This window comes from Melozone crissalis, unplaced genomic scaffold (genome assembly GCF_028551555.1).
Source record: "Melozone crissalis strain CALT ecotype California unplaced genomic scaffold, PUWL_Pcris_2 ptg000056l_1, whole genome shotgun sequence".
Taxonomy (NCBI): domain Eukaryota; kingdom Metazoa; phylum Chordata; class Aves; order Passeriformes; family Passerellidae; genus Melozone; species Melozone crissalis.
In genome coordinates, this window is record NW_026535834.1 from 177,622 (window position 1) to 205,187 (window position 27,566).

The 27,566-nt window shown below is 42.3% G+C and overlaps 1 protein-coding gene across 1 annotated transcript in view; it reads left to right on the top strand.

Annotated features, from left to right (window-relative positions):
- The window catches only part of RCOR1 (REST corepressor 1), an 81,931-nt gene extending 56,432 nt beyond the window's left edge, over positions 1-25,499 (top strand). The window contains exons 4-12 of the mRNA XM_054286789.1: positions 1,936-1,988; positions 5,923-6,084; positions 8,667-8,785; positions 12,160-12,238; positions 16,751-16,945; positions 17,936-18,013; positions 18,179-18,236; positions 18,780-19,009; positions 21,141-25,499. Of these exons, the coding sequence (XP_054142764.1) occupies positions 1,936-1,988; positions 5,923-6,084; positions 8,667-8,785; positions 12,160-12,238; positions 16,751-16,945; positions 17,936-18,013; positions 18,179-18,236; positions 18,780-19,009; positions 21,141-21,182 (1,016 nt within the window). The 3' untranslated portion in view covers positions 21,183-25,499. The remainder of the gene's footprint in view (positions 1-1,935; positions 1,989-5,922; positions 6,085-8,666; positions 8,786-12,159; positions 12,239-16,750; positions 16,946-17,935; positions 18,014-18,178; positions 18,237-18,779; positions 19,010-21,140) is intronic.
- Positions 25,500-27,566: the final 2,067 nt, after the last annotated feature.

Here is a 27,566-nt window from a genome sequence, read left to right on the forward strand (position 1 = left end):
GTTGGTCATTGTCCCAAGCACCTCCACTGCCTTTGCAACTATTTTATTATGTTTCCCTTGTGCAAGAAAAGGTTGTTTGCAAGAATGGATGATTTTCATCCCAGTTCAACGTGGTTCTTAGAAATAATTTGTTGACTTAGAGAAACAGATGTGTTTGTGTTGTAGTAATGCAAATGAATGGTTGTGGCTAGACCTTTTTCCAACAGGCTAATAAAAAAAACATTTACTGAGTGGATCTAAAACATGGAGCAATGTACAGGTTTGTCAGCAACTCCTGTAGGGAGTTGCCATGGTGTGCAGGTGGGAGCCTGGAAGGACAAGAACCTCATGGAATGTCCTTGCTAATGTGGAGCAGTGCCTGTGTTTATAGCATGCTCTTCTCCTGGCACAACATGTGGCTGTATTAATATTCTCATGGACTTTTGTAGGGCACGTAACAAGTCCCTCTTTTCCAACATATTTTTGTAAAAAGTAATGCAAAGTTTTTGTACTTTTCATGTGAAGGTCTGTGATTTCTATCCCATGTCATATTGGCTAGTCTAAACATGGGATGTCTATTTTAAGTACCTAGATCTAAATTCTTATTATTAATGACAAGTTGAAAATAAGAGGCTGCTGCTCTCCTGCTGTGTGTTTTCTGATTTATCCTTTCTGTTTTCCCAGTACCTTTTGAGCTTATAGCTTACTTAATAAGCTGAAGGAATAGTTGAGGACTGTCCCAGCTTGATGGAAAAGCTTTAAAGAATACTATGTTCTTCTATAAAAGTGTTCATAAAGATAGAAAATAGGCAAGAAGCACATTTGAGGTCCAGACTGTGGGAAATGTGGCTTCCTTAGCTGCAGAGTGCACAGAACCATTTCCTTGCTGTGTATGCTCTCCGTGAGTCTGGTGCTCAGCACTGTAACTTGCTTTCATCCTTCCCTGGGTATCTGTAGAAAAAGAAGGGGGAATGATTTTTGAGTTCATTGCTATATGACTCATTGTGAAGTCTAATTTTTGTATAAGGATGAAAACTTTGGCTGTGTGTATCAGTTTTAGGTGAGGGTACTACTAGCATCTTGTTGGGGACTGTACAGGCAACCAGGATGCTTCTGGCATCTTCCACTCCTCTAGGTGAAGCAGGAGTCTCATCTTTTAGATGAAGTTTTTATTTTCAAGGGTGTTACTATCATTACAATGTGATTAATAATGATCAGACACAAGGGCACAGACTTCACAACACCACCACTGCTACTAACTTTGATCCATTCCTCTCAAATAGGTGCTGTTGGACATAATGTGGGCTCAGTCACTCTGAGTGAAGCCATTGGTTTAGTCCCATCTAAACACAATATAACTTCCCAGTGCACATTCACATTGTAAAGAATAAAAGCTCATGGGGCATAATGATACAAGAGTGTGGGGTTTGGTCTGAGATAAAAATTGCTGAGAGTTAAGAAATGAAAAATTTACCAAGATATCTGCAGTGGTTGTGCAACACTAGGATTCAGGCCGTATTGGAAGGTATGGATTGTGTCTGGGGATGTTTTTCCTTAAGAAAACAACTAATTTGGGTCTATTAAAAAAATCACCACCAACCAACCAATAAAAAACCCACCACAAAATGAACACTCACCCCAAAAAGCAGCTGACACAGTCATGTCTACAGTTTTGATGAACAAGTTCTGAAATACTATAGGCTGTGTTCCAGAAGTACTGGGACTGGATTGGATATCATGGATCATTTAGGCTTAAGGAGAATACATAGTTTGTCTGGTGGCTTGTTTTTCTTACATTTTCTTCTGTTCCTGAATTGTTGGAAACAGTAGCTGTTCATGAGAGTTCTCTGTGGAGGGCTGAAGTCAGAGCTGCAGATCTGGGTTTTAGATTGGGAAAGAAAAGGGGAGATGAGATCATTATATGAAATGCACTTACACCTTCTCTTTGTTTTTCAGTGGATGAATATATTGCCATTGCTAAAGAGAAGCATGGATACAATATGGAGCAGGTAATAACCCTTTGAGTACTTTATTTTAAAATATTGTTCAGCAAGTATTCAAACATGACTTCAAGCAACTGCCTAGAAGTGCTTCTTTCTTTCTGTATCTTCTGTTTTCTCCTCTACTACTTGTACTACTTCTCTACTACTACTACTCCCAAAACTGACTGTCCCTAACAGTAGCCTGTACTCTGTGGATACAGAGTTTACCCCTAGTTTTACATCAAGAGTCAAAAGAAGAAAAACAAAACCATTATCATTTCTAATGGAGTCTGGCCATGAGTATTATGCTTCCTCTGGTGACTGCTTCTTGAGCACTTTCAGACCCCCTAAACAATGTTAAAAAGATTGGCTTATCTTTGGACAGCTGCCTGATTGCACTGCAGTTTCCAGCTGACTGCTCTGTCTCTGCTTCATGGATGTCTTGCCAGTTATTAATGAGCTATTGAACCATCATGTGCTTTTCTGAGGCAAACTGATACCCACAGTTATTTACCTTAAAACTGTGCTGCAAATCATTTTGCATTTCACAGATGAGCACCTTGCGTGTCAGTGAAGTAAACAGGGGATGACTTTGCCAGTGGCCACTGCCTTAGCCATGACCTGTAACCTAGGGCTGGAAATCCTGGTGTGAGGAGCAGACCTCTCCTTTGTTCCCTGTGGTCTAGGATTGTGTACTAATCTTTCCTGTGTTAACTGACAATGATTTCAAAACTTGCTGGGGAGATGAGTAGATTTGTGCCTGGGAAACTTTTCTGAATTCTGTGGAGTTTCCTCATGCACTCATGCTTGCTCGGAAAGGGAAGGCAGGGAATCTCACAACTCAGTGTATTGGCAAATCACATACTGTCTCTACAAGTACAAAAACCTGAAAGTTTATGAAATTGTTCAGGCGGAGGCTGTGAGCATAGAAACAAATACTTGGGATGGGAAAGGGCTTCTATGTAAATGATTCTGCTGTCATCCTTGAGTCAGACTTTCAGTGGCTGATATTCATGCTCAGAAATACTTCTTGCTGAACAAGAACACTGAAGTTGAGATAGCCAGCAAAATTTCTGGCAAAACCAGGAATCATCAAGCTTGATAATTGTAGTTTCTGAGAGCAGAAAACAGCAATCAAGTGAACGTGAAGACATCAAAAGGCTGTGAACTTAAAATGAAAATAAATATGGTAACTCCCTTCAGCTGATATTGGTATACCCTAGTATTGGTTATTGTGGATAACATTTGCCAAGAGAGATGGTCTTGGAATAGTAAAAATGGGTTTCATTATTTTAATGGAGAGTGTTGTTTGGAAAGGAAAGACTGATACAGAAGACTGATGAAAATGAAGCTTGTGATTAAAAAAAAAAAAACCCACCGAATTCTTGTGGTTTGAAAAACTTAAATTTAGCTAACAGAGATTTGCATTAATTTTAATGTTGAAAATACAGACCTCCCACTCATTCCTTTGAGTCTTTTTCTCCATTTTTCTCTCCCCCTCTGTGTACAGAAGTTGCATGACTTGCCACATCAGAGCGTAAAGTGACTGAGCAGCTTGTGAAAGTGTCCCTGCTCCTAAAAATTTTCTCATTCCTTCTGTAGCACTCTCACATAATACTCTGGAGTTAAACATGTTTGCCATGTCCTTTGGGATTTCCTAGAGAGCTGTGCTAGGCATTTTCAGGAAATAACTGGAGAGGATCTAGGTTTTGTTGCTCTGGAAGGCGCACATTCATTTTGTACTACAGGGACAAGTGTCAAGGCTTTCAAATCAGGATGATTATTTGTGTCACCAAGGGAAATCCTGCCTTCAGCAGGTATCATCAGCGTTGCTGTTGGCTGAGTAACTGGACAAGCTGATACAGACTCCCTGGAAGCCAGTAAAAGCTCACTTTAGCAATTGGCCACTGTCTGTGGGCTCTGCTGGCCAAGGCAGCCCTGTCCCACACGTGCATTCCCTGACAGCCAGTCGCTTTGCTCCTCTATCCAGGGGGCTTGGCTGACAGTCATCTACAGAGATTGCCTTTTTTCCACCTGTGCCCACTGCCCAAAACATCTCTTTAAAGGCTGAGATGTGCCAGTGTGCTGCAGGGGGTGGGAGCTGCTGGCAGGGTGCTGGGGTGTGTGCTGGCTGGTGCTGCTCTGCCCAGCAGGTTCCTGTCCAGCTGCCCGATCTGTGCCAGCCCAGCTCCCATCCCTGTCCTTTCACTCCCCTTGCCCATGGCTCAGTGCCCTGCTCTTGGCTCTGCTGCTGGTGGATCATGGCTGGAGGCTCAGGGCTGTGCTGCTGGGAGTCCCTGCAGCCTGGCCAGGCAAAGGGCAGGCTCCCCACAGGCCAGTGAGCTCTGGCAGGGCAGGAACTACAGCTGTGGGTTGTTGTGCTGTGCTGTAGTAGTGTCAGACTTCTAGAAGCCCCACAGTAAGTCTGGCTGTGACCTGGCCTTCCCTGCCAGCCTTTGTCAGACACCCTGGGACAAAGGAGCCTGGGAAGGCCCTGTGCTCACCTGTCTAAGAGTGCAGAGTTCTTCCAGGGCAGCACAGGTGGGAGATGAATACTGATCTCCTCTTAAACAAGCCTATAAGGAAAATCTTCTTGTTTACCTCTTGCTTTATATAAGCAGCTCTTCCCTCAGTCCTCACTAACACCTCAGTGCTATTTAATGCTACCCTGCCCTCCCAAAATGTCTAACTCCTTGTTTATCCCTTGTTTCCTCATAGGGGTGTCGGGTAGATCTCATATTTGAAGGTGAATGAAGTTGTCAGGGGAGAGGAAACTCAGTCCTTCAATAACTACTTGTTCTGCATGGTGGCAGAAGGGAGGAGAGGGTGTCTGGGCGGCACTGAGAGTCCAGTAGGATCTGGACAAGATCTTGGATAACACTAACATTTATATGCATGCTCTCTGCAGTATCTCAGGGGTGTGAGATCCCATAAAGGAACTACTTTTTTGCATAGCAAAGTAATGGGGAAACCCCGATTTTGGAGGGATTTTGTAACGCTGGGCAGCCAGGGTGAAACTACTAGCTAAGGGTAACTATGGCTGTGAAACCTGAGCTGAGTTTGCATATGATGAGAGGGTTACTCTTACGTTTTACTCAGCATGTTAGGGGTTGTTTTCACTTCACAGCAATTGTGAAAGGCTGGTTTTTAGCTCTGCAGAGTCAGGCCTTCCCAAAATGACTTGCAGTGTTTGCCGGCATGCCAGAGGTAGTGTTGTGTCATAACACACAGGGGCTCTGGAGCCCTAGGAGAGGGGGGCTGTGCACGAGTGTCTCAGAGACAGCAGAAGGGGAAGGGTTGGCAGGTGGTGAAGCACAGCACAGGCACTTTGGAACTGAGAAGCAGAGACTGCAACAGCAAAATGAGGTCTCTCATTTTGGTCTCTCATTTTGTTCCCTTGTTCTCACAAGGGAACAAAAGAGCAGCCCCCAGAATGTGTGAGATTTATTCCTCCTTTGGGCTAGGGACTTCTTAGCAGCAAGTCAAGGTGATGCATGTTCTCTGCCTTTCCTTCTTCCAGTTCTTGTTTCATTCTCTTCTCTTTTCCTGTTCCTCCTCAGAAAGAACTCCATAAATAATTATAAAAAACCCCTGTCAAAGAAACCATCTTTCTAATTGCCAGGAAATGGAGTCCAGCACTGGAAAGAAGCTGCCTCCAGTCTTTTTTAGGTAGACTTCCCAAGCCTTTGCTCTTATCTGTGCATACCATGATCAGTAAAGTTGAAGTAATTGCTTAAGTTTTTTCTCCCACCTTTCTGTTGCTAATCTTTTATTACATGATGATCTATGTGGTTTTGATAAACTTTGGTCTGGTCTTCACAGCCTAGGACTCCAGGTTTCTTGCACTCAGAAATTATGTCTAATGTGTTGCCGGAGAAAAATGTCATAGCTCTCCCTTTCCATTTTCCAGTAGTGTTTCTTTTGATTACAATTGTCACCTTGGTGTCTGTGTTATTTCTAGGCTCTCGGGATGCTGTTTTGGCACAAGCACAACATTGAGAAGTCTTTGGCAGATCTGCCAAACTTTACTCCATTCCCAGATGAATGGACAGTGGAAGACAAGGTCTTGTTTGAACAGGCCTTCAGTTTCCATGGGAAAACCTTTCACAGGATCCAGCAGATGGTAAGTGGTGTTGCAGGAGTGGGAAAGCAGAACAGACTGTTGTCTTCAGTGTTGTTTGTGGTGAATGTGTGTCTGATGCTCTTGAGAGAGAGCAGGCCAAAGGGGATGAGAGGGAGAATGCTACCATGAATAGAAAGAAACATTATTATTCCCGGAGTCCCTGTAGAAGTGTTTTCCTGAAGTGCTTTACTGGTTCAGGATAAACTATGACTGTGATTTTTTTTTTTTTTTTTGTTGTTGTTGGAAATTACAGTTTTCAGCCCCCTTGTGTGCTCTGGTAGTGTTTGTCTCAGCTGGAGATCAGGCATGGTCTGTAGACATGCCCACACATATGCAGTAAAGATCATCTCTGTGCAAAGTTGATTTCCTTTCTTATAGCCTGATTTTTAGGAATTAATTTTATTGAGTGATGAAGTCTGTGCTTAATGTGATTTGGGACTGTCAGCAGATGCTGTGATGGAGGTTTATACATCCTTGCAAGCTTCAGTCCTTTGCTTTAGGTTGGTAATGATGCTGTTTTAAATGTATGATTGAAAACTTCAGGGATAGATTTCTGCCTGAAAGGGAGGGACTAGGGAATGTGCAGTTTTCTTTTGAAAGAGGGAGAGGATGGGTTGTAAAAATTTTTATTAATTGTATCTTGAGAGTGTCTTCAAGTGGTTCATCACCTGGGTGGGAACTAGACTTTGTTCTTTGCTCTCCTTCAGTAAAGTAGCCTCTTGAGTGTTCCAGCAGGACCCAGTTCCACTGTCTGTGACCCTTTGAAGTGAGCCTAGGCTGTTGCAGAGTGTTGAGCCTCTTTAAAGTACATGTGACACAGGTCTGTATTGCTGATCCTGCTGAAAAGCAAAAGGTGACTTGCCTTCCAAGGTTGAAGGTCCCTTTTCAAAAGGATGGCAGAAAGAGGCTTGTTTTCATCATGTCTTCCTTCATGTTCCTTGTCATTCACTGACATTCATTTCCAAATGTTCTTGGAGTCCTAGGGTCTCCCATTCCCTTGGGTCAGGTGGTGGAACTGTTGAAGAGTGGAGCTGCTTTAATCCTGAGTTCTTCTGTAGGAGGGAAAATAGGGCAGGGGAATGTCCTGGGGGAAAAGGGAACATAAAGCCCACCCTGTTGGTTGGTTAACTGCCAAAGCAAGAAATTCTCAATTTGGTTTATGTGCAGAAGCATGGCTCTGTCCCTGAGTGAAGTGCATTCCAATGCAGGGATGCCAAGCTCCTGCACTGTTCCCTAGGTAATGATATTTTTTTACTGTTACTCCCAGGAAAGTGATTCTGCATGAAAGGAATTAAATGGCATGAAGCTTTGTGTTTAGCAGGGGACAGGAATCAATGGCTCAGGAGCATGTTAGTTGTTAGTTTATAGATGCTGCCCCATCAGCACCCCTACAGATTGGAACTGAGGGGAGAAATCTCCAAAGCCAGAGAATGAAAGGCAACTTACATTATTTATCAGAGCTGGTTCTGATATTTTGGCACTCTTAGTACAGGTTTATAGCCAAGTGGATGTTTGTCATGGACAGCCTTGTCCCTGATTTGGTTCTGTGGAACTCTTTAATTTCAGAACACCAGCCTGTTGCATGGCTGTTGGCAACACAGTATTGACTTAGCACCTGTGCTTTGCCAGGTGGATTTCTGCCTGTGTGCAGCTGTGAGCCAGAGTGGGAGTGCTGGTGTGATCTGTTATTAGAACCTAAAGTCAGTCTGCAGTTTGAGAACCAGGCTTGTCTCAGGTGAAGTCTTAAACTGCAGTGTTTGAGTGAAAGAGATCTGGCTCTTGCTCAGAGTTTTGTTTCCCTCCTCACCTGCTCTGCCCTTCAAACTGAATCAGATACTTAAGTAAAACATGTTTTATTCATCAGAAAAGACTGGACTTTCACCTTTCAAAAGTCCTGTGTAAGAGCATCCCTGTAAAGTGCCTCAAAAGTAGAGAATTTGTCTTAATGTAGTTCTGTGCTTTTTGGAGGCAGACTTTTCATTCTTAGTTACAAGGTAATGGCATTTGTGTAAGAGGACAAAAAAAAATTTCCATTTTCCTGTGCTCTCAGTTCACCATACAGTAGCATTTCACCTTTTGAAAATATCCTTTGTTGAGACGTTTGAATAGACTTTGTCATGTGAGTGGTGTGAATAAACCTATTTAACCAAACATCAAAGATATGCTTGAGATGTTTGCAATTCAGCAGTTTCTGTGATTGTTTACATGTGTCTGTGTTGGCTTTAAAACTGTCTGTTTTAGGTCTGTTCTGGCTTTAAAACTGTTACCTCACTTCTGAGGCCTCATTTCAGATTTGCTCTTGCTGTGTTCTCCTGTTCTGGAGGGAACCAGTTGCTTGACTGGAGAGTGGAAGCTTGCTGAGATACTCTTTGGAGACCTTGATATCCTAAACAGTAGGCACTAACCTGAAATGTTCCCCATAGATCATTTTTGGAAAGGCTGCAGAACTGCCTTGCTTGAGCCTTTGAGAGAATCCAATATCAAGAGGTCAGATGTTCCTTGGAAAAACAGACCAATTGTATGTGAACTTCTGGGGATACTTTACATACAAACATATAAAAGAATGCATGTTTAATTTACAGCTTCCTGACAAATCAATAGCCAGCCTGGTGAAATTTTACTACTCCTGGAAGAAGACAAGGACTAAAACCAGTGTGATGGACCGTCATGCTCGTAAGCAGAAAAGGGAACGTGAGGAAAGGTAGGTTTGCAAGCAGAAAGGTCATGTATGTATTGCACACACTGATTTCTTTAGTCTGTCCCAGAAATTCCTGCTAGCTTGCAAGAAACCAGATACAGGATTTTCCCCAAAATGTTTCCTGGTACCACACCTTTCTCCACCCCTCTTCCCTGCTATGTTTTGCTTTGCTTAAAGCCAGAAGGCACTTGGCAGTAAGCTGTGTTCCCTTTCTGACACTGCAATTCCTGATTGCCCTCCAGTGCACTGGTTACAGTCCCACCATTCTAGAACTTTTTCTGTGATACTGCTTGAGGGTTGGGAAATTGAGATTAAATCTGTTTACAATCTGATTGGCACTGTTGTCAGCAGAACCAGAAAAGCTGATAAGCTGATAAGCAGGACAGTAAAAGGAATTAATGAAAGAGCTGAAATCTGCCTTTATTTCCTCCACGTGATGCTCAGCAGAGTGAGAACGTGCACCTGCTACAGGAAACAGGCTCCAGTGCAGGAGCCCTCTGAGCCTGTGCCTGTACACACACAGACCCTTCCTCTCCTGCATCTTAGAAAACTGACCAAGAAAAGACTGCCAGGCCAAGCTCTGTTTCCTGAGAAGGATGAAGTTAAGGCTCTGATTTTGAGTGACTGAGAAGAGGGTAGCACAGGGGAGCTTAGGATGAGCTCTCTGGCTGAGCTGTTCCAGGGAGTGGTGCTGGGTGCTTTGGCTTTTGGGTGAGGCTGGTGGTGTTCAGGAGGTCATTAGACACTGAAATTTAGCAAATGAGCTTGAGTCATGCCTTTTCTGCAAGCTCACTCTCCTGGATACCCAGGCAAGCCCTTGAAGGTAGGTCAGCAGTGTAAGTATCTGTACAGTTACTGTCACTTGGTGACTTCACCTAGTTCTGGAGCTGAAAGAGCCTCAGAAATGCAGAGGTTTCAGGTGACTGTGGCAAAAACAACCACTCTGAACAGCAGCAACTCCAGCTTCTTGATGCAGGTACCTTCTCAACCTGCTCTAAAATGCAGTGAATGTATTTGCAAACCAGACTTGAAGTGTGCCTGCCTTTGGAAGACTTCTGACATAATGGGGCAAAATTCTGCAAACACCTTTCCCCTCAGAGGAGTTGCATTTCCCAGCTGGCTGTTTGCTGGCTCCACTGCATGTGAGCAACTCTTGTTTGGGAAGGGGGAAGAAATGTGTTTCTAGGGTTGAGCTGTGCTGCACCAATGACTCACTCAACCTCTCCCATCTCTCCTTTAGGTCAGCAATACTTGCTTAGCAGGCATGGCCAGGAGAATACTGACAGCCAACTTGTCCAGTATTTGGTTGGCTTTCTTTGACCTGAGTCTCTTTTTCCATTATTTTCTCTTCTCTGCACAGACTGTCTATTTTTCTGCTCCCCATCCTGGTTGTTGGGGCTTTTTGTTTGTTTAGTTTTTCAGCTTTCTCACTAAGTTATTGATTGGGGGGGATTTTTTGTATGGAGTATGTGTTTGTCTTGCAGTTTAAGGTCTTTTGATACTCATCTCTCTTTTTGTTCTGTGCTCACAAATGAAATTACTGGAATTTAGAAATATACCTCTCGGTACCTATGGCTGTTTGCTAGGAAAAGTAGCACCTCAGGCCATCTGGTGAATGGGAAAGAACTGTATGGGCTGCCATGTGCTGTAATTTTGTAACCTTTGAGGAAGGCAGCTGGATTGGGAATGCTTAACTTGGTTTACATCTGCAGGAAGCTAAGCACCAAGCTTAGCTTGATGTTTGATTTCTGTTCTTCCCCTCCATTATGTAAAATAGTCAAACCCCTGCACCCTCAAAGGATTTGTCAGTGCAGCCATGCAGGGTGTGGGATCCACTCTGGGTGAGTTTAGGGTGCCTGGATTTTCAGGTTGCACTGTGCCATTTGGTGTTGGCAGAACTTCAAAAGTGTTCTTTGGTTATGGCAAATTCTGTGTCTGCAGAAATGAGGAGGTGGGCTTCAATTCAGCTCATGGCTAGGGGACTTGCTAGAATACAAGAACAAACTATCAGCACAGCAAAGACTTGTGAAAAGGCTGAAATCTGAACCTAGCTGAGAACACAGGAAGTTATTTTAGAGATGGGGTTAGGAGAAGAGGCAGTCTGAGGTACCTCACTCCAATACCTCTATATCCCTTTTGTGGCTAGGCAGGGAAATTCCCCAACCCCCTCAGATTGCCACTAACACAGCTCTCAGTGCATTTGGGACCAAGTATTCAGCACCTGTTCCCATACAAATGTGATGGACTTTGTGTGTGCGGCTCTGGGAGGGGCTGCTTGGGAGTGGATTCCCTGGAATCATCATTACCCAAACTAAATTGTGAATCAGCTGCTGAGCCAGGTGGCTTGGGAGAGCAGGAGTGGTTTGTACAAGTGCCTGCTCTTGTGGAGAAGGATGGCAGCCCATTCCCCCTTGGGATGTGGCTGCAGCAGGGACGTGTCCAGGTGAGAGCTGATGCCACAGCCAAGCTCAGCAGCACGTGCTGTGCCTGCTGCTCCCTGCGAGCACAGCCCTGCCCTGCCCTGGAGCTGGGACATATCTGCACCAGCTGATGCTCCTCAGCACAGACTGTGAAGTTTGATATGACAAAATAGGCTTTTTTTTTTTGATTAATAAAGATGCTTTGATTACATCAGCTTATTTCTTCTGTTTCTGGGCATCATTTCAAATGGACAATGCAATTTACTTTGGTTGTGTACAGTAGAAAAATTCTAAATCATGAAAACACATTTGATTTGATGTCTGATTAAAATTCCACCTAAAGCAGACTGGACAGGGGTGCCAAGGTTGCTTTCAATATGGCCTCAATTTCATGCCTATTATTACTCTGTAACTGATAACATCTTTTTCTTTTCCGGGGAGAATAAAATGTGAGGCTGTCACTGAAAAAAAAAAAAGAAAAGAAAAACCAAGCATTTTTTATGCTTGTTCTTGAGGGAGTTCATCTTCTGCATCTCTGTTTTGCTAAATATTAAGGAATTGTATGGAATCTGTGTTTTAGCTACTTGCTGTATTTTTAAGTCTTTCTTTCTGTCTCAGTTTGCCTAAAGTAAAAATGCTTGGTGTCCCATGTTCTTTCAAAGATAACTTGTGGAATTAATTTCATGTCTCTTGCCTTCATTTGCGTAGATTTATTTTGCCTAAGTACACTGCTGAGAAGTGTCCCTGTATGCACTATCCTCAGAATTAAGAATTTATTGACTTGAACTGATACCAAATAAAATCAACACCAACTCCCCAAAAACCCCACATCCTGGGAAGAAAACTAGGAAAGGCTTTTGGGCTTGCTGTGGCATTCATGCTTTTGTTTTAGAATGCTGTTTATAGAAAAAGAGAGCCTCACAAACTAATACAGTACTGTCTGCTTTTGTCTTCCAGTGAGGATGAAATGGAAGAAGCAAATGGAAATAACCCTATTGACATTGAAGTTGAACAAAACAAGGAGAGCAAAAAGGAGGTATAATTCTGTTTCTTACTCCTGTACAAATGAAAGTGTTTATTTACTAGCTACTTCGTGACAGTATCTAATTTTCTTCAGTACTTTGTCTAGTTGTCATACAAGAAAAGAATTGTCTTCAGAATTATTCTTAGATCAAGATAAGTATAGATAAAGAAGTTGTTATGGATAGAGCTGGGAAAATTTAACACTTCACCATCCCATGCTAATGTACTATGTGATTGTTTCCAGTCCCTTTTATCTTCTCTCTGTGTTAGCTTAAACCACCCTCAGTGGTTTAAATCAACCTAACTGCATGGAGATGGAGTAGAAGCACATCCTCCTATGGAGATGGCTTGGTGGAGGGGGGATCCATCCTTTTGTTCTAGGTAGACCAACAGAAGAATGTTTATATACATGTTAGACTCTAAGGTACATTCCTGATGTATTGAAATCCCCAGCAATCCTTGTCACTTCACCAGCACCAGGATTGCAGCTGTATTGGTGAAAAGTAAAGGAGAAAGCTTTTGTGCCTAGTTAATTTTGTCTGGCAGGGTGACCTTAACCTGTTGTCACATCAGCTCAAAATGTAGTACTTGTGTTTCACTTCAAGTACTTCATTTTCTGTGGGCATAGAGTTCTGGATGAAAATAGCTACACAAATACAACAGTTATAAAAACCCAGCCTGTGATGCCCTGCAGGAGATCATATACTTCATCTCCATGTGCCTAACCTGCAGGTTACCTGTTACTAAATAAAAACACCTTGTTCAGCAGCAGTGTGGGTTGAATGTATGAGTTACAGGAAGATGATTAAGACTTTCTTTCCTTGAAGTTAGCTCCCTTTCCTGGTTTCTTCTAGCCTGATTTCTCTCCCAGTCTTGCTCTCCTGGTCATTCTATTTCTTAATTTTTTTAAAGGTTATATTTAGGGAAAACCCTCTCGATGTATTTATAAAGACATGATCCCACACAGTCAACAAAAGGTTCCAGAGTAATGGTTTTGTCAGTCACTCTCAGTGAGATTAATTCCTCCAACAAATAATTTTGCATGGAAATAACTGAAAAATCACCACATTCCCATCTGCTCTTCACCCACGTGAGAGTGCTCTCTAGACTTTCCAGGAAAGTTTTGCTGTTGTTTCCACTGATGGAACCAGCATGTTCCTGATGTCTTCCTGGAGGCAGAGTGGATGTGAAGCCATTTGTATTAATCCTTACAAGAAACTGAGTTCTCAGAAGCCTCAGCAACACTCAGGAAGGGTTCTCACTTGGCTGAGTTCCAGCAGTGTACTGTAACTCTATAGTGTTTTGTAAATAATGCTATTGTCTCATTTCCCATTATTTTAATGAATTTACAGTTAAGATTTTTCCGTAAGCTCTTCAAAAGCTTTCATCTGTAAAAGAACTCTGTTCAACCCCCTTTATTATTTCCCAACCAATGCTGACATGTCCTGAACTTGCTGCAGAAGAGAGAAGGATAGTTCTTCTCCTGCTTGGCTGCATGTAAGGCCAAAACAGATCAGATGTCTGGTTTGGACAGCTACCATCAAGATATTTTTGCAGAAAATGTTAGTGTGGGAGGAGGCTTTGTGCCCTCCTTGTAACACTGGTACAGGCCATGGCACTCAAACCAATCTGAAACTCATGCAGTGCATTGAGTCTGGCTGTGTGTGCCATGGCAGCCTTGTGGGGACTCTTCAGGACAGGGATTGTCCTGAAAATGGAGCTGACAGCCTTCATAGCCTGTTCAGAGTTCAGCTGTGCTTGTTCAGTCTGGAGAGGAAGAGTCTCAGAGGTGACCTCTATCACTCTCTGCAGCTGCCTGGAAGGAGGCTGTAGCAAGGTGGAGGTTGGTCTCTTCTCCCAGGCATCCAGGGGCACAATGAGAGAAAATGTCCTCAGGGGGATTCAGGTTGGACATTAGGAAGAATTTTTTTCACTGAAAGGGTTGTCAAGCACTGGAATGGGCTGCCTGGGAACATGGCAGAGTCACCATCCCTGGAGGTGTTCAAGAAATGACTGGACATGGCACTTAGTGCTGTGGTTTGGTTGACAAGTGTTCAGTCAAAGGTTGGACTCCATGATCTTGGAGATCTTCTCCAACTTAAGGATTCAGTGATTCTGATCCTACAGTACCTGAATTTAGGGCTTATTGAAATGCCTTGAGAGACAGAGCAGGTAACCAGGAGGGGACAAGTTTGTCCTTGGTCATTAGGTTTCTTTAGTGATGTGGTCAGACATGCAGGGGCTGTGGTGTGCCAGCAGCCCAGGACTCTTACTGTAAGGAACCTCCCTGTCCCAGATCTGCAGAGATGGTTTTTTCAGCTCTGAGACCTGTTGGTTGCTATCTGACTTACCCAGTAATACTGGGATTTCTCAGAGTATCTGAAATCTTTCATCTGTTTCGTCTTTTGAGGATCATTGGAAGAAGAATGTTCTTTTTTTAAATTTAATTGTTAGTGCAACTGTTTGGATTTCCTTGCATAGTGACTGTAATACTGAGGTCATGACCTAGACCTGCTTCCTTTGTATCTTCCTTGTTCCTGGAAGTGCCTCCTCCTTCATGCTCTGTTTTTATGCAGTTTAAGATACCTTTATCTTCTTTTTACACAGTGAAATCTGAGGAAGGGAACATTGTATTAAGGAGTTTGTAAGACTGAAGTGCACTGGATAGCAGTGGCAATATCTAAATAAACAAGAGTACTGCTAAATCCCTTCTAAATCCCTGCATTTTAATTCTCTCTGGTTTTCAAAAATTGGTTTAATTCTCAAGAGAAATGTGTATGGCCAGGAATGAAGAGTTTCCAGGACAGACTAGATGTTCCAATTTTTGCTGGGGCCTAGAGGCATTTGGAGCTGTCAAAAATTGTTCTGCTGGAGCTCTGGTTCTTGTCTGCAACACAAAAGAGCTTTGTATTTTTTGAACTGTGTAAAACAGTAATTTGAAACTGCTTTCATTTTTCTTTAATGTTGAAGGTTCTGGGATGTTTGCACTGCAGGCATTGCCTGTTGGTCAGCAGACAGGCTGAACCTGCAGTGAGGCATTGCTGTGTAGTCCTGGGAAGCAGTGTATGTAGATGAAATATGAGTGGATCTGAAATGTCTATCCGTGCTGAATAATTTACCTGGCTCAGTTATCAAAGTGCTCCCTTCTGAAGCAGAGGGCAGAGCTTACTTCACTTGTTCATAGCCAAGCCAGTCTGGTTTCTCCTGTTCACCACCTGCCTTCCTGTCTGCAGAGAGACATAGGGGTATCCCTCCTGCAATGGCCAGAGTTACCTCTTGCCTCTGGGCTTGCCCTAGGCATTAGATCTCATGGAATACTGTGCACCAATGGATGGAAGAAAAAGGTTGAGAGCAGGCAACTGTCCACACTGCTGCTGCTGCTGCTGCTGTGGGGCTCTGGCCATTGTGCCCATGAGGAGGGTGAAAGATTTTATTCATGGCAGCTGTGCTGGAGTCCTTTGGGAGTCAGAACTTCATACTTGGGTTTGGTGCTCAGCTTCATGTGGTTTCAAAGGCAAGCATTCACTGCTAATGGGCAAATGCCACAAACTGTGTAGAAACTGCATGTAGCTGCAAATTAGGAGGAAAACAATAGCACCAAGTGAAGCCAATGCGTTTAAAGCTTGCAGTGATCAAGCAGAGGATTCACATGTAATGCCTCCCCTCTGCTTTTTCTCTCCTTGCCACCCCTCTGTTCTGTGTTCTTGGCCAGGCTCCAGTCACTGGGTAAAAAATCTTAGGTATGACTTGATTGTTGGGTGTAACTTCAGGAAGAAATGTTTTTGCTGTCTTAGAATCAGCTTTGCTCTTGAAGGATCTGTAGTAAGTGTCCTGGCTAATCTACCTGTCTTTGCTTTAGATATAAAGGATAAAAATAGGAAGTGCTTTGTGAAATACTCCTTTTTCAAAAAAAGACTTAACATTTATTTTAGGTAAAACTGCACCATTTTGATGGAACAGTTGATATTCAAGTGCTATGCAAGAAGACCTGGCTTCCAAGAAATGGTGTAACAGTCTAAGAATTAGACTGTTGTCACCTCACTCCTTTATCCTTTGCCTTTAAATAAATTTGATTTATTCCTTCCTGTCTCTGTCAGGTAATAAAACAACTCTCAGTAAAGTGTTTTAGTTATGTTCTTTCTGTTTCCACACTTCACTTTGTTTCCTTCTTGGTGGTGTGTCCAGATCTGATGATGAAAACAAGAAGAAGGGTTTTGGAGGTTTGAGAATAACCAGAACATTTAATAAATGCAAAATTGGGCATCTATCTCCAGAAATGAGAATGGGCAGAGAAGGCAACCACAGTATCTCTGTAAACACTGAAAGCTGCTAAAGGAAAGGAGAAATTTGTATAAGACTGTTTGTATGACATGCCACTGAAAGCAAAAATGTCCTCCTGTCTGCATACTGACATTGTTGTTCTCCAGCCTTTGATGTGGCTAAAAATCAGTCACAGAATGGTTCGAGCTGGAAGGCATCTCTAAAGATACTTGGTTTTGTAAAATGACTGACTGCTGTTTGCCAGGTGCCACCTGCTGAAACTGTCCCTCAGGTGAAGAAGGAGAAGCACAGTACACAGGCCAAGAACAGGGCAAAGAGGAAACCTCCCAAAGGAATGTTCCTTTCCCAGGAAGATGTGGAGGCTGTTTCTGCCAATGCCACAGCTGCTACCACTGTACTCAGACAACTGGACATGGAGTTGGTCTCAATCAAGCGGCAGGTACGAGTGGGATGGCACAGGAGTCACTGCTGGGTTTGCTGGCACTGCCTGGTGCAGCATGCAAAGCTGGCAGAAACTTGGAGCTTGGCAGTGATGATGCACAATGCTACATGCCTTAATTGACAAGCTACTGTCCTTGTGCTCTGAATGCAGCTCTGGGTTTTACATCTCTTAGGTTTTAGTTCCGTGGGCAAGCCTACTTTTGACCTGAAGTAAAACAAGGGAAAGTTCATAGCAGGGACTCAAAGGAACATTTGTTGGCCCCTAGATTTTCTTGCAGTTCAGAATTCCTTTACAGTTTTAATTGTGACTTTCCTCAGGTGGCATTGGTTTCAGCAGTATGCAATTTCCAACTGCAGCAGCTCTTTTCTTTGCCTTTTCACGTGGTACTTTCAGAAGCTGCAGATTTGTTTGGCTTAGTCTTTCCTAGACAGGTATCATACAGATTGCTTATGTACCTTTTGCTTCCCTGATGGATCTGCCTTTTAAACAAATGTTTTTCAAATATCTGTGAGTAAATACAGGTTTGCTACATGAGTTTATTGCCTAGATCTGAGTATTTTGCTGTTTCTAAAGCAGAGATCTGTCTCAAGCTCTTTATTGAAGTTAATAGAATTGGTATTTTGGCCTGAAGCCTTTTTCCTGGCACTCTGGGAGAAGCTGAACTCTTTAGCAGTCTTTGATTCATTACTTGCTGCAGATGGGTTTGGTCTTCTTATGCTGGGCTTTATACAGACTTGGAAGTTGGGACAGTTCTTGCTCCAAATAACTTGTAGACAGCAGAGAATAAATTAAATGGGATCTCCTGATTTGCCAGCTGCTCCTGCTGTACATTATTCCAATATAGCAAACTTTCTTTTTGGAAAGGACAGGCTGTGACAAAAACTGGAAGGCTGAGCTTTTGAGGTTCCTGCCAAGGCTGCTGGAAAAGGGCTTGTCCAAAGATTTTTTTTTTTAATTCTTCTTAAAGGGATGAAACTTTCTTTTCAGATTCAGAATATCAAACAGACAAACAGCGCGCTCAAAGAAAAGCTTGAAGGTGGTATAGAACAATACAGACTTCCAGAGGTGAGATAATTTTCTGACCTTTGTTAATTGTGAAGATAAATGCTAACGATATACTTTGACTAACAGTGAATTCCTTGTTGCACTTTTGAGAGGTTTTTATGAGCTCAGATACAAGTGAAAGTATATAAATGAAGTTACCTAATTTTTGTTGCTGTTCGTGTCTAGGTCGTCCAGAAATTTAATGCACGTTGGACCACAGATGAGCAGCTTCTTGCTGTACAAGGTATGGCACTGCAAGTTTATTTGTACTTCAGTTGTTGGTAGTCAAAACCCTGGTTCATTTCAGAGCTGAGTTTCTCTTCAGAAGGTAAGGAGGGATGGACACTGCCATGTACTAATGCCCAAAGAATGTATTTGAACAGGGATACAATATTCCTCCTTCCCCTCCCTGAGCAACATAAATGGCATCATGTGAATGTTGGGACATAGTGTCTGCCTGTCCAAGCTTTCAGAAAGTGAAACTCAGCTGGAGTCACTGCTGTCATCTTTGTCTGTGTAACTTTTCAAGCAGTACAGGCAGATTTAAACAGGCCTTGTACATTTGATTCCACCCATCTTTTACTACACCTCTGTTCTCTTCTCCAGCACTGGTTTTAACTGTGTCTCTTTCCCAGTTTAGACTTTTTTTTTATTCTGCATTAATCTGAAGAAGGTTTGAAATGTTGACAGAACTTCAGCTTTGGATCTTTATGCTGTGACTTGAGCCTGATTTGTGGTCTTTATGGAAATAACACACTTCTTTTGTTTTTCTGTTTGTTGCTTTTAGCAATCAGGAAATACGGCCGAGACTTTCAGGCAATCTCTGATGTGATTGGAAACAAATCTGTGGTGCAAGTGAAAAACTTTTTTGTAAATTATCGACGTCGTTTCAACATAGATGAAGTCCTACAGGAGTGGGAGGCAGAGCATGGCAAAGAGGAGACAAATGGAACCAATAGCCAGAAGCCTGTAAAATCTCCTGATAATTCCACTAAGATGTCTGAAGAGGAAGATGAGGTAAATCCAATTTAAAAGTCACATCAAATTCCCAATCTGAGCTCAGTTCAGATAGATGTGTGTGTGTGTGTATTTATATATGTAGTTTTTGCAAAAGTCATTTTTGTCAATTTTCAGTCAGTGCATATTTTACTTCATCTGGGTATACAATTCCAGTACTGATTTGGGGGATTGGGAGATCCAGGCTTGTATGAAAGTGGAAGGAGAATGTTAAGTTTGCAGCCCTCTGACAGTATGTGTATCTCATCAGAACATAGATGTTTTAATACCTCTTTCTGCTGAAACCCCATGCATCTTTATTTTGGATTTTTTCCCTGCACTCAGTTCTCCCAGCTCTTCTAGGTTTGGCTAGGTTTGATCATAGAATCTTCTGAGCCAAAGCTTGCTCTTTAATTTTTGGTGAGTGGTTTCACTCAAATGAAAGGAAGAAAGCGATAAGCAATGTGAGTGCATGGAACTTCACTCTGGAGTTGCCTAAAGGCAAAGTTTCCTTAAGTTTACAGCTGTTTCTGTAAAGGCAGATTTTAGGAACAGCCTGTTCTTGATGGAGGTTCAGAGTTAACACTTTTCCAAAGGCCATGTAAGTTTGAAATTAACAAAGAGGCTGTAGGATGTTTAAGTATGGAAGTTAGTTACAAAAATTCAGTATTAACAACAAAGGTTAATGCTTAGTCTTGTAGAAGAAAACCATGGTAGAGGTTTGTGTGTTAAAAAGTCTGATCAAGGACTTCCTTTGGCCTAATTTAAAAGACAAGTTGGTGACAAAACTGTGCATTGTAAATGCAAGCACAGTCAACAGCATAAGGCAAATTTTGGTTGAGCATGGGGTAAAGACTTCTCAGTGTGCTGTATATTTTTGTTGTTCTGATTAGGGCTGCATCACTTGGACATTCATTGTCCTTCAGACATTTAAAAAGCAGAACTTCACTGCTTCACAAAACCTAATAACATGCAATTCAAAGTTGCTTATATTTGGGAACTAAGTCCAAAGGTATGACAAATGGACAAAACCAAACTCAGAACATTTCACTGGTGTGTGTGAGTGAAACTGTTCCATTCTTCCAGAATTGAGAGATGGAGCAAACCAGCATTGGTGCTAGTACATAGTCACCAATTTGAAAGATACGTGGCTCTTGCTACTGTCTTTTCCTGTGTCCTGTAGAATTATATGTTGATAATGCAGAGCTTTTCTTCTCTGGGCCCTCTGGGATTCTTCCTAGCTTCAGATACATCCTTGCTTCTGAAAGCTGAGGTCAAAAAAGGGGAATCTCACTTGACATAGGGAAGCAAGGGCTTCAGCAGGAGCTGGAGTGGGCTGATGTGGCCAGGTGGGTGGATACTGGAGCAATGAGGATCCCAGATGAGTTGGGAGAGTGGAGGCATGACAGCAAGGTCTGGTAAAATGACTACTAAAGCAACAGTTGTGATCCTCAGATTGGTGATGGAAGGTGCCCACTCTGGAGCAGACCAGGTGCTGAGTGGTGGGAACCAGATCAAAAGAAGCTGTGACTTTGGAGCTGCTGCTTTCAGAGGTGGCAAAGCAAAGTGCTGACTGGGTGTCTGGCTCAGTGGTTCTGGGGCCAAGGTGAAACATCACCGGGGTTGGGACACAAGTGACCTGCATGGGCTGGGAGAGGATTCCTGGTCCCTCCTTGTGCAGTGCTGCATGGCTGGTGCCTGCTCTTGAGGGCACTGGGACAGGCAGTGTCTGGTCAAGTCAGGTGGATTCAGCAGTAGCCAGAAGGCTCTGCTGGCCTAACACTGAAATCCCTTGGGTGATTTCTTCCCTGGCATGCCTTGGCTGTCTGGCCAACAGCCTCCTGAAAGGTTCATCAGACTTGTGAGGGCTTTGGGCTTTGCCATAGCAAGCAGCCATAGTTCCTTTTATTTGCAAGGGGGGAGGTGAGGCTGCTGGTTTTAAAGCAGCCTCAACTCTAGTCTTAATTTGTATGTGTTCAGATTCCCAACAACAAATCCCAGTGAAAGCTGTTGGAATTCCCCCCACGTGGCAGGGTTGTATGTTTTGTCACTGTCAGTACCATAGATTTGGGCTGAAATTTGCAGATGCTAGAAAGCCTATGTGTATTCATTTTAAACTAAATGTCTGCTTTTTCTCTCCCCTTCCCTCCAGGCTACTTCTGTTCTTGATGTCAGATATGCATCTGCTTCGTGAGAAGGTGCTGTAGCCTAGAACAATTTGTGTTGACTACTGTGTTATCCAGGATATCAGGTATTAGCAAACCTCAGACAGCCATCTGCATCATATCTGTGGACAAGCAGCTATTACCAAAAAAAGGCAAACGCTTCCAGTCCTGTGCTACATCTGCCTTAATCTCCCCTCATTCCTCCATACTGCCTCCACTTTCTTTCAAAAGCACCCAGGTAGCTCAGCTCTCCATTTCACCAACGTCATGCTTAAGCATGGGGACTTCTAAAACCAGTAACACCTGTCTATAAATTTTGACCAACCTGCAAAACAAGGAGCTCCTTAGCAGCCCCACAGTAACTCTACACGTTAGGAGTTCTTATAACACTTGGTCCTTAGGGTATAAGTATGTATTGCTGCATGGCCTCGTGGTCTCCGCTTCCTGTGTATTCTTACGATGACACTATGATTAGTGAGCTTTCTATAAAGGAGGGGCCTGTGCACACGCCAGCCGTGGCAGGTTTGTTCTGCAGTGACAGGACATGTTAGCAAGCAATCATGCATAATGCAAAGTGATAGGAAACGTTATCTCTAAGGTTTGGTCAGTCCAAGGTTGTAGATGTAACTCATTACACTTCTGGTTTGTGCAATTTTTTCCACTGTATTTGTGTGTTCTTGCTTCATAGAAAGCTCCCTAATTGAGCATTTTATTCCTGTATATTTTAATGGCTTTTATTTAGTGCAAAAGGGAATACTTAACCTGAAACTGTTTGATACGCTATTTAACCCCTGGCATTCAGCATTTGCATTGTAACTTGTTAAGTGAGTGCTACACAACTTTCTTTTTCCTGATCCTCTGTGGGATTAAGTCAAAACAACTTTCTCTGGTGCCTCTCCTTTTGGGGAATATGTGCCTTTTTGCATTTGGCTACCATAGATCACTTTCTGTCCCAGTGTCTCATTCCTCTTCAGAGCGCTGTTTGCCAAAGACATCAAACTGCTTCTCCCACTGGAAGTCTGGATGAGGGTTGGAGCACAAAATTCAACCTTCAGGAGTTTTTGGATTCTTGCAAGTGTAATGGAGAAGAACTGGGTTAATTTTCATTGGCCATTTTAACCCTTCTGAAGCACACATCGCTTTCATGTTCTGAACCAAAATATGCAATTTAAAATCTAAGAGGTGCTTTTCCAAATACTTGGTGCATGCAGCTTTCAAATCCCAGCCCTCTGCTCGGATGGCCCATGCTGTGGCCTGTCTAGCTGGCTTGAACTGGAGCTATTCTTGCAAGTCCCATGGGAGGACTTTGCACCTTGAACAGGGTGGTTGCTGACTGCTGAGCAGACAGTGTCCAGGGAAGCTAGAAGCAGCAGTATTACTTCTTATCCAGTGGAAAGCTGCAAAATAACACTAGTCACAAAGCATTTAAAAATGGTTAATTTAATGATGTTGGAAGAAACCACCAGGTGTCTTTGCAGGTGGAGAAAAGGACCTTCCTTGCCTCTCTTCCTCTACAGAGGATTGAAGCCAAGATGGCACACAGTGATGTACAGCACCATTCTTACACAACTTGAAATGAGCTAGCCTGTGGCCTGGCCTGCAGCTGAGGTTGATGGAGCTCAGGGCCAGGCCCTGGACTTGGTGCTGAGGTTTGGCTGCTGGGCTGTGCTGTGTGCTGTGATGGCTCTTCCCTCTGTACCTGAGCAGGGCAGGCTGATGCCAGCTGGGCAGCAGAGCTGGCTCTGGCACCTCGTGCGGTGTGGTCACAGCCCCAGGAAAGGCAGGGGAGGTGGCCTGTTGTGGCACTGAGGTTGGTCTTAGCCTTGGAGGAAAGTTCCATGTCAGAAACTGGGCAGCAACACACAGGCACAGTGCAGGTAGGGATTTCCTAGGGCAGGTTAGAGTGTGGAGCCCCAAAAGGGCCCTTTGAGCCGCTTGGCAGCTGTTTCTGAGCAGTTCCATTCTAGTAGCTCCAGAGAGATCCTCTGAGGTGATGGGAGGCTGGAAGGGAGCTATTCCCTATCCTCTGTATTGCCTAGCTGCTGCTGTGAACTGGCAGCTCTGGTGGCTCAAATGTTCCTTCAGACCTGTGCCAGTTGGAGCTGGGAGTCTTGTGGGAAGGAATGCTAGGAGTTAGCCAGTGTGAATTAGGAATAAAGACCGGGCAAATAGCACTGTGAATCCAGTTACAGTTGTGGTGTAAAGCAATGCTGCTCTTTAGAAACACTCTAGTATTGAATATTGAACCTCCTGCTGGTACCAATGTGTGCAGACAGGTCCTCACCGGTGTGGGAGCTTGCATCCCAGCTTGGGGAGCTCATCAGGACAGGCTTCTGCTGGAGACTTAGGTACCTGTGAGGACTCTTATTGGTTTTTTGCCCTCAAATCTGTCCATCTTATCAGAAAAGTTGTGTTTTGGCTTCATCCCCATGGGGTAGGGGGAAACATGTATCATTTGTGATATTAGGAAGAAAAAAGTTGTTTAATTATTTTTCAGTTTACTGCTATCTTATTGTAGTTGATACATGCAATATAATAGCACTGTATTTTAAACGTTTAGTTTTTTACATTCTCTTGAACTATGTTTTTAAATGCGATAAAATCATTTTAGCTTTTGAAATGGTTTGACCTTGTTTAGGTGAAGACCCTCTTTTTCTTTTGTTAAATGGGTCAAGCATTAGATACATCAACTGGTTGCATTCTGACTAGAAGGGTCCACAAAGATAACTGCATAAAATAAGAATATTCACTTAAATTTTGTTTCTTAAACTATCGATGTGAATGTCATAATTATATATATTTTGTGGAAAATGGGAAATTATTTCTCCTAAGTATAAGTTATTGTGCAAAATATGGTATCGTTAAAGAAAATGATAGTTTAAGTTTTAGTTTTAGAAATCTTAAAGATATAAAAGTGTATTGCATATGCATAAACAAATTTCATTTGTTCTATTTAATTTTTATGTAGTTGTGTAAAGTGCTAGGTAACTTCTTTTTTCACTTATCCATTAAAACAACCTTGTTACTTGAATATTCGTGTTTAACTGGTTTGAAACAGTGATCAATTTTTGTAATATAATCTTATAACCAAGGGAAAAAAATACATGCCTCAGTTGTGCTTAACAGTAAAGCAACAATGTACAATCAGATGCTTAAGACCGTAGTAGCCATACCTGGTAGTGCAACCACAATGGTTGTGTCTCAATATATTTAATACCTGTGGGGATAATGGTTTCTTAATATATTTTTACAAGTTTGCAACCAGGAAGACCCCATAAATATCCACTAGAACACTTTTTTAATAGTTAAAATAAGAGTGAAACTCTTACTCTCTTAAAGCAATGTCCTGACAAACATTTTTCTTTCCTGTACAAATACATCAGAAACATTATGTATTAAAATATGCTCATTGTCACTTTAAATTTCAGTTTTTAGTCTATGAATTCGCTAATATGCTGTTGGTATTCTTGCACACCAAATATGAGCCAAACAGTGCATTACACTAACTTGATCACTGGATTTGTGAACAAAAATCTCCAAGTCAATGAAATGCAAAAATATCATAGGAGATTTTTTTTGATAATGCATTTATTTTTCAAATTGGTATGAATTTGTACATAGCCCATTCAGCGACGAGTGGGCTGATATTTTCCAAAAAAAAAGGAGAAAAAATATTTTATTAGCTCCAGCTTGTCTTCAGTAAGTCAAAATCTAGTGATCTTGTGCAATGCCCCTAAAGCAAACACTTTCTGCCACTCCCTGGATTAATGCAGCTTTTCCTGTTGATAGTAAAGCACAATTGCAGTGAAAGTTACAGTTCAGAAGATGGAAGGTCAGTATAGTCTATGCATGTTGTATAATAATGAGTGTTTACATTCATATTCTCCTAAAATAAAATTTATACTGGAGTGTATAGTATTCCATTATGTAGATTTTATCAATTTTGTTAACTGCTTATAGATTGCTTAAAAGAAGTTTTTTCAAGATTTTAAAAGATGTATAAGGTTAAGTTTGCAAATATAATGGAAATGCTGTATAGCTTTTGAAGTGATGAAATACTTGTTGGGATTTTAAAGAAAGTATGTTGTAATAATGCTGTTGTAAGTAATATTTTAAATGTCTTTTTTGCCTGTTTTCTATTATTCAGCACACTTACTGTGATGAATGTTCATAGCATTATAAAATTGCTTAGCCACTGAAAAGTAACATTTGGTTTTGGATTATTTTACTGTATGAGGAATTATAGTGGGGTAAATTCCTTTGTGAAATTCTACATAATTCATTTTTCTATGATTTCCAATGTTTGCTGACATCAAATAAAATTTTTTCAAGCCATTGATGTAATAAAATATGTAGTAAAATGTTATTGATGTAAAATGTGGTTCTGATGTGTAACTGACCCCCTACCTTTCAGATTTTGGTCAGGAGATACAAAAGGGGTTTTTCCTTTCCTGCCTGTGTCATCGCTCAGATAAGGAGAACCTGAAGAATAAACTGCTGCCTCTTTGCTTCTGTACAAAGCACTTGGCTGTACAAGTTAACAAGATTGTCATCTTTCCCATGAAATACACACATTTCAATACATAGAAAAAGCAACACTTGCCCTCAAAGCTCAGCGGTGTGCAATGTTGCTATTGAAGATGCTCAGAAGGGTAGGAAATTTTGCACCTTGGAATTTTCATAAGACCATGTGTTTTGACTTCACATGCTGGAGTGCTGCTGAGCACACTAAACACAGCAGCACAGAGAGGATTTGAAAGTGCTTTGAGCAGATTTCCCAGCAGTGCTCTGGGAGCCCAGGGTTAGCCCAGGACAGGAGACACGAAGTTCTGTGCTTTGCTCATGTGTGTTACAGACAGCAGAACTCCTGCAGCAGGACACTGATGGTTTCCAGCTCTGCAGCCTATGGAGGGCAGAAATTAGTCATGCATTTCTATATTGTAAAGCAAAGTGGTAGGGATGGAGACTGATTTGGGGTTTTGGAAGCACAAGCAGCATTTTTGAGAGCTGAGGGTGTTTCCTTACTGGAAAGCATTCCTTGTAATTTTCCTGCTGGTAGAGAATATGGTACCAATGTTGTAAGGTAGCAATTTGCTTTCTTAGGGGAGTTACTTAACTCCAAGCACTTAAATCTTCAATACAAACCAGCCTTTCTTCCCCATGTGCCCCCAAACCCCAAAGTAAAACAAAGAGAAACAAATAAAAAGGAAGGACCTTCCTTTCAATCAGGCAGCACAAAAAGGTGAGGAAATGGGGACTTCCCCTGCATGAACACATAGTCTAAAAGCAAAGGTAAAGTAGGGATAATGCCACTGGTTTTGGGAGCACAGGTGATGTACCTGTGCCTGGTAATGGTAGGTGTTTGTAAATGGGAATGCAGTGTTGAATTAATGCTGTATTACAGCCTGTCCTACATAAACAAACTGGAATCTGAACATAGTGGCACCAAGCACTTCTCCCTTAGAGCAGGAGCCTTGTAGGTACAAGCTGGAGTTCAGGCTGAAAGGGAAGAGTTCACTCTTGGTGCTACTAAATGTACCAAGATCTTAATATGATCCCCAAGTATCAGCTTTATGAAGTAACAGTATAAACCTGAATTTAATTTCATAAACCATCTTCCAGTCTGAAAGATGCAGACTGATGTTTGAGAGAGAAAACCAAGTATCAAACCTATTATTCACTTCTAAAGCATGCTCTGACTCAGTCACCAAAATAGCCTTTGAAATAGTAAAAGCAAATGTAATTTCTGGTCATGCTTCTAATAAACAGTCAACAAAATGTATTTGTACAAACAAAATCAAACAAAAACATTTCTGCAAAGAGGCTGCTGAGAGTGGTCGAGAAATTGTTTTCTTTTGTTGCAGAAGAACTAAGGAGGAATCAGTGTAAAAATTTTATGGGAACAAAGTTTCTAAGGTTATCAAGAAGGGAATTATTGAGGACAAAGTTTCTAGGGTTATCAAGAAGAGAATTATTGAGGACACTAGAGTCGAGGAGATCTGAACTTTGATAGATGGAGCAATCATCTGGAAGTTTCCCCTGCTGAAAGGGGAGAAGTTTGTATGGAGGAAGGCTGCAGCCTAGCCTAACAAGGGCACCAAAGGGCAGGATTTTCTGATTTGGGTAAAAACATTGATCAGGTAAGGAGTTCACAGTGGGCAGATCAGGAAATGGGAGTCGGGTCATGCTGACTGATATGTTTGTATCTGGAGCCAAGGGTGAGGGAGAAGTGAGCTGTTTGTTCTGATTCTGGATGTGTTCTTCATTTTCATGAAGGTATTTTGCAACAGGAGCAGGTGTGTGGAATGATGGCAATAAAATGTGAAGTGGGAGATGCTTTTCCCTCTCTGCACACTTTGGGGGCACAGACCCAATGTGTCTGACATGTAATGTGTGAGACCATGGCTAAGCAA